Raw genomic sequence first — 6,270 nt, 5'->3', positions numbered from 1 at the left:
GCTCAGCAGACCCTGGAAGCAAACTTCTGCACCTGAGGACTTGAGCTACGAGAGTATGTTCGGGAGAAGGTAGAACGATGGGGGATATTCTTCCCTACAATACTGAACATTCGCCTTCCTGCCCGATGCACCTCCTGAGTATCGAGGAAGTTCAGGAAGGGAACAAATAAATTGGACGGGTTATTCTCATACCAAGCACAAATTGCCCAGAGCGAAGAGGAATATGTAAGCTGTTTTCGCTGTCCTCGTTGCCAACATGACTTCCCGAACTAATTTCCACGGCAGGATCTCAGCTTTATATGCACAACGAACATCACAGTCAAGCCTCACGGTCAAGCGACCTGCGCGAGCTTGAGAACTCTCGAGAGGGCTTGACGCTGGCAAACTCGCGAACAGATTCAATTCTTTCGAGCCTTAGAGGAGGATCGCTCCTGAAGCTCCAGCTAGAAGCATAGCACGCTGGAGCAGCTGCGATTTAATCTTCATGCATTCTCTCTGACGTCGAGTCAAATCAGCAGGGCAATTTGAACGAGCTGACCTAGCTCTGTTCCTGCTCTGTCTGACGTATTGTCTGAACAGCTCCGCAATGCTGACCGAATACATTATACGGATCTTAATTGGAGCGTAGGAGTTCCTTTCTGGGACGCCCTACCCTAGGGTTCCCTGATCGTCCATGTAAGGTTTTCTACGGCAAACACTGGAGTGCGTCTGAATCACCAATGTAGCTGATTACCGAGAATCGTGAGTTTCCTTGCGTAGAGGAGCGAAATCCTCTCATGCTCTCCCGGAGTGTTCAACGGAAGAATCTCTGTCGGGTCTGAAGCACTCATTTCGCACGAGTACTTAGGCAACGATTTTCAAGCAGCTCAGGTCCGATCCCGCCTCGTTTCTTCCTTCTCAAAAAGTCCCTGTGCATAGGGACGACTGAGCCAGCGCCGCCCGCTCACTACCTGCTTTCAAACACAAGAAATATTGTCGATCGGGTGACATGATGTGAGTAAACTTTTCAAGTGAAGGCTTGCGGGAAGGGGAACGCTGTTCGAATCTCGGGAGGGGAAAACGAAGGGTATTCGAAGTCGGGGAATGTCTCGACAACATTTCGGAGGGAATCTCGACAGATATCTCCGGACACGGGGAAAGAAGGCGCTGCTCAGCGGAAATACCCTCGGGAAAGTCCCAACTTTCCGAGTGCTCGAGTTCGCTGAAAGTCTTGCCCGGGACAAGCGCTCCGGCCTATGTCTCTCGTCTTTATTTTCAGTTATCAGTGAAGCGAAGAAACGGCTTGTCATCTGATGGACGAGCGTAGCGACACTCAACTCCTCAAGCTCTGCGGAGGATAGCCGCGGAGACCAGGAGCCCATCGTATGGAGACCCGTTCCTTTATCCGCTTTACGCTGGCAAGCCTGAAATCATGGAGCCCCGAGAGCATCCCTGATGGAGTAATTCAGAACAGAATTGAAAACTCATGTGTCTTTCTCGGACTCTTCATTCTAGCACCAGCTTTTTCTTATTTCTCACGACAAAGAGCATCGTCGCGAAGGTCATGCAGAGGAGCGCCGATAAGCCCAAGACTAAATACGCCAGAACCATGGGGTGGGTTTCGATCCAAGGCGCTACGAGAAACGCAGGAGCAAGATTCCCGATGCACATGGATAGCTGGAAGAAATATATTATGGTATCGAGATCAATCCAAAGCTTTCGAATCTCCAAGGCGAGACTTGTGGACCGTGCCGCGTTCCACTCACCATCGAGACGGCCATGTGCCAGTGTTTCAAGGCGACATATTGACAGGTCCAGACAATGCCGGTTCCAAAAAGCGCGCTGAGTCCTAAACCGATTCCAGCCGCTGAGATCCAGATCATCGCAGGTGATTCCAGCACGAAGAACGCGAAGATCGTTGATGACAGCATCAGGGTGGACAAGCTCATCTGTGAAAACCAGACAGCCGTCACACGTACGAATACCCAATTGAGGCCTCATGGCGTCCTAGAAACCTGACGGTGTCCTGCCCTCACTGCGCTGATGAGCTCGAGGACTCGGAATCGACATTTGGCGCATTAGAGAACCGCCGCAGAACGAAAACACTGGAATCGGAGAATCTCGGTGAACTCACCGTGAGCACTATCCATAACGGGATTCTGTGCGCGATAACCAGCAGGAGAAGACCTGCGAAGAACGTGGAGCGGATCACTCCCCCGAGATAAGCACCGGCGGATTTGTCGAGGTGGAGATCCGAATGGATCACGAAGGGCGTGATCATTCCTGGAAAGAGGATGTTGTATCGGCTCACTTCGGGCGGATGAATTCGAGAGGATGAATACAACGACGTATTCAACTCGTTCCGCTCCACCATTAGCGTTTCCACACGGAATCTCTTCGCAGACCCCCTGCAGAGGCTTCTCTAATCAAGTGTGAATTGAACTCACCAGTGAAACTCATAACGTTGCATTCGAACATCAAGAGGAAGACCGCGAGAAGGATTACCAAGAGGATTTCAGAGGCTTTCAATCGACTCTCCCTCGATTCTTCAGCGACAGTCTCCGGTACAGCGAAATTCTTCTCAATACTCTTTGACTTGCGGGACGAAGCCTCAGAACAGAAGAAGATCGTCATACCGATAGCCACGATGGCGCAGCAGGCGGCAATGCCTGCGTAGGGTATGGAGATGCGAGAGGCCTGTCAACAATAGATGGTCACCGTAAGGAACCGCGGACCAGTCTGAGGTGGATTGAGATGCTTCTGAATTTCCATAACTTTTTAGGAAATCTACCGAATCGGACGTTTTTTTTTCAAATTGGAGAGGAATGGATGGGCTTCCCAATGAACACGTCACTTCAGACATTTGAATACGTTTTGAGGGAGTTACACCCGTCTCAATTTTGCTCATTTTCGAAATTTCTAATGTCATTTTAAAACCCTCATAAGTCAAGACGAGGGTATGGCATGGGCTCGGTGTGGCCGGCATCTTGTAGCGCAGGAAAAGAGCTGTCGATTCGTATATTTACTTTGAAAAATCCGTTCACCTGGAGCTGGGAAAAAATTCGTCTACTATATGGAAGTAACGGTCAAAGAAATAGAGCCACCCCTCACAATAGCGCCGGAGGGCGAAAATTCGTCTCTCTGATACTTGCATCGGGAAGCTCGTCTTCTGTACAGCGGAATCGCTCTTTCATTTTCCGAAATCGGACCAGTTTTCGAGGAGTTATGCAAGGACCACCTTTCGCCTTCCCTTCCAGCTCTTTTATGGGGGGGGGGGGAGGTGGCTCTAGTTTTTTGACCGTTACTTCCAAATAGCAGACGGATTTTTCTCAGCTCCAGGTGAACGGATTTTCCTCAGCTCCAGGTGAACGGATTTTTCAAAGTAAATAGACGAATCGACAGCTCTTTCTCCGCGCTACAAGATGCCGACCACACCGAGCCGATGCGATACCCACGCCCCGACTAAAACCCTCATAGGGTTTTGAAGTGACATCGGAAATTTCGAAAATAAGCGATATCGAGACGGCTGGAACTCCCTCAAAACGTATTCAAATGTCAAAAGTGACATGCTCATTGGGAAGTCCATCCCATTCTCTACAATTTCAAAAAAAACGTCCGATTCGGTAGATTTTCTAAAAAGTTACGGATCTCCAAAAAATGAAGAAGAAGTTCTTAGGTGGCTCTAATATTTTGACCGCCACTGTGCATACATAGCATGGAATAGTAGGATAGCATGGAATAATGGGGCAACATGGAACGAGTTAGGAGTGATCGCGCCTAGAAAACTCCACATATATTTTCCGAGCCTATCGGGGGGTGTCCTCATGGGCAGCTATCGCCGAGGAGAAGACGAATCGATGCGATCTTCAACCATGAGCGATAGGTTACCGGAGTGAGGATGCTCGTGAGGAAATAATCTCGGGAAACGATTTCGGCTATTTTCAGAGTCTTCACCTTCTAGCTTGCCCTTCGCTGTCCAATTTGCCGATCCCGATCCTAAGACGCCGGCGAGAGAGCCAGAGGAATACCATGCCGAATTTTGAAAACTCCGGGAGAAGAGCTCTCCGCGAGTTATTTATCGCCCAGCCGTGACTATGACCAATAGAGAAAGCATGTTCCGTTGCATGAGAAACCCTCTGTATGAAAAGTTCGCGAGAATCGAGGCTGCAGACTTGTGGTTCGTCAGGGAGCTCCCTTCGACGGGGGCTCCACTAGGAATATTCTCGTTCTGATTGGAGCTCACCGTACTCTGTGCCAGGACCATGGAAATCGGTAAACTTTAATGGACTTGTACTCACCCCCACGTCCGGGTTTCCCCCTGGTGCGAACAGATGGGTTTTGCTGAGGAAAGGTTCGGCGAGGAAAGGGATAACGAAAGTCGCGAAACCGTATCCGACATGGAAGATCTGCATAGCGAGAGTCGGCTTCTCCCAAAGATTGGCCAGACGTACGTTGGCACCTGCAAATTTTCGAAGGAATGTGGTAACAACCCCGCCCAACGGAACGCTGAGAGACCTATTGGAAGCTCAAGGCTTCGGTATTCCCTTTTGTACTCACAAGATTCGAATATCACCCACATTGCTCCGTTCACGACGGCCGCGGCATGGGCGAGCCAAAGGTAGGGCACCGCCGGATACAGCAGCATGGAGATTCCCTCCAACACGATCGAGCCGATTAGAACGATTTCAGAGTTGCGCTCGTTGACCGCAAAACTCTCTGGAAATATTTGGACATTCATTCAGTTCCGCGGAAGCGACCGGGCTGGGGTCTGACACAGAGCTCCACGGCATCCTTTGAGTTCTTCTGAGGAAGGGGAGTTCAAGTGTCAATTCCAATCTGTCGGGAGTCCAAATCTACAACCTAGTACCGAGCCGATCAGGAATCCCACCGAGCGGGACGTATAGAGGTGAGAAACTTGGTCGAGATGTACCCCGTAGATTTCTGCGAGGTCAAGCAATGTGGGGCCTATGATTCCATTCACCAAGCCCTTGAAAAGAGAAGGCGAAGTCGGATGAGCTGAGGGATGCTTCCGACATTCGAAGATGAGAATGATCGGCGCAACCTGGAGTCGCTGTATTCCAAACTCTCGCTTCTAATCACGGAGGCATGACCGTGTCCGGAGCGAGCTTCATTGGAACGTGATGGAGTCCCTTGAATTTTCTCCTCACCATGCATATATTGCCGCAGCTGAGAAGGCCGACTTGAATCTGTTTTGTTCTCCTTGTCGACGGCATCGTGCCCTCTGCGGATGAACACAATATTATATTAATCCGAAGGTTCCTCTGAGCGGTTCGGCAGCTTTGTCACTTGAGCCTTGACGGAAAGTTTCTGCCTGCAGCCCTGAGGGCGCCCTCCTGATTCCGTCGATGCATTCCATCGATCTCCGCTGTGCCTTCTCTAGGAGCGTTCCTCGTTTGACTGCCGCGATATCGGTCTAATTCATTCCCCTCATCCGAGGATCAACAGGAGAAGGCAGCCATGAAGCTTCGAAATCTCCGATCGAGGAGTGATGTTTTAAATTATGGGCTTCGCGTTCTCCTTTCTCCAAGAAGTCGAGAAACCCCTCAACTGGTATCATCCTCCTCATTTTGGATATCTGTCTCCGCGTCGCGTTCTCTGCTCATATCTGATATCACGTTCCCAGAATCCGTACTCCTCCTATTAGGGCCCGGCGTATGGGAACATGGATTTACGAGGTCTCCGAGAGATTTTATCTTAGGACGGTATCCTATGAAATCGTAATAGACTTCTGTTATATCGCCGAAAACACCCGACTGGCGGGAGATTCGATTCGCGATTTCGGGGCGGGGGGAAGGGGACATCCAGAAAGGAAGTATCGAGTATCAAGTTCATCGTCTGATGCCCACCACCCAGTCCGCGATCTCTCCTAAGATTGATGTCGAACAGCTGGGCTAAAGTTTCGCGTCGATCGTCCGAATGTTTCGAGGGCACGCAAATGCTAAGAAGATGTGAGCGTCTAGGAATGCTGCATGTTTCACCATCGGATTACGCTAACAGCCGAGGCTCCTCGGCTTTCCCAAAGATTCGTTCTCTTCAGAGTTGACGAAAGAGCTAGAGTACCGCCCTATTTTCCGGTCATTTCTCCGGTCTTAAATAAATTCCTCCTTCTTCTTCTGACATAGTTCCTCTTCTTAAATGGTTGAGAGAATGCTAACTCTCCCAAGATGAAGGGCGTTGATGACTGCGGATACAGAGTTTCCGGTGTCTCATCGGTACTCTCACCCAGAAACAGAGACCATGTCCTCAGCAGGGGCGTACGCAGGGGGGGGC

At 50.2% G+C, this 6,270-nt stretch overlaps 1 protein-coding gene across 1 annotated transcript in view; it reads right to left on the bottom strand.

Annotated features, from left to right (window-relative positions):
* Window positions 1-1,473: 1,473 nt before the first annotated feature.
* The window catches only part of LOC100907279 (sodium-dependent glucose transporter 1A), a 7,009-nt gene continuing 2,212 nt past the window's right edge, over window positions 1,474-6,270 (bottom strand). Inside the window, exons 2-9 of the mRNA XM_003742760.2 lie at window positions 5,148-5,221; window positions 4,840-4,966; window positions 4,537-4,695; window positions 4,278-4,438; window positions 2,427-2,676; window positions 2,114-2,262; window positions 1,746-1,928; window positions 1,474-1,656 (exon numbers count right to left, since the gene is read on the bottom strand). Coding sequence (XP_003742808.1) covers window positions 1,486-1,656; window positions 1,746-1,928; window positions 2,114-2,262; window positions 2,427-2,676; window positions 4,278-4,438; window positions 4,537-4,695; window positions 4,840-4,966; window positions 5,148-5,213 — 1,266 coding nt within the window. The 5' untranslated portion in view covers window positions 5,214-5,221 and the 3' untranslated portion in view covers window positions 1,474-1,485. The remainder of the gene's footprint in view (window positions 1,657-1,745; window positions 1,929-2,113; window positions 2,263-2,426; window positions 2,677-4,277; window positions 4,439-4,536; window positions 4,696-4,839; window positions 4,967-5,147; window positions 5,222-6,270) is intronic.

The sequence above is a fragment of the Galendromus occidentalis genome, unplaced genomic scaffold, assembly GCF_000255335.2.
Source record: "Galendromus occidentalis unplaced genomic scaffold, Mocc_1.1 scf7180000077431, whole genome shotgun sequence".
In the NCBI taxonomy this organism is placed as follows: domain Eukaryota; kingdom Metazoa; phylum Arthropoda; class Arachnida; order Mesostigmata; family Phytoseiidae; genus Galendromus; species Galendromus occidentalis.
This window is presented reverse-complemented; position numbering and strand designations above follow the sequence as displayed.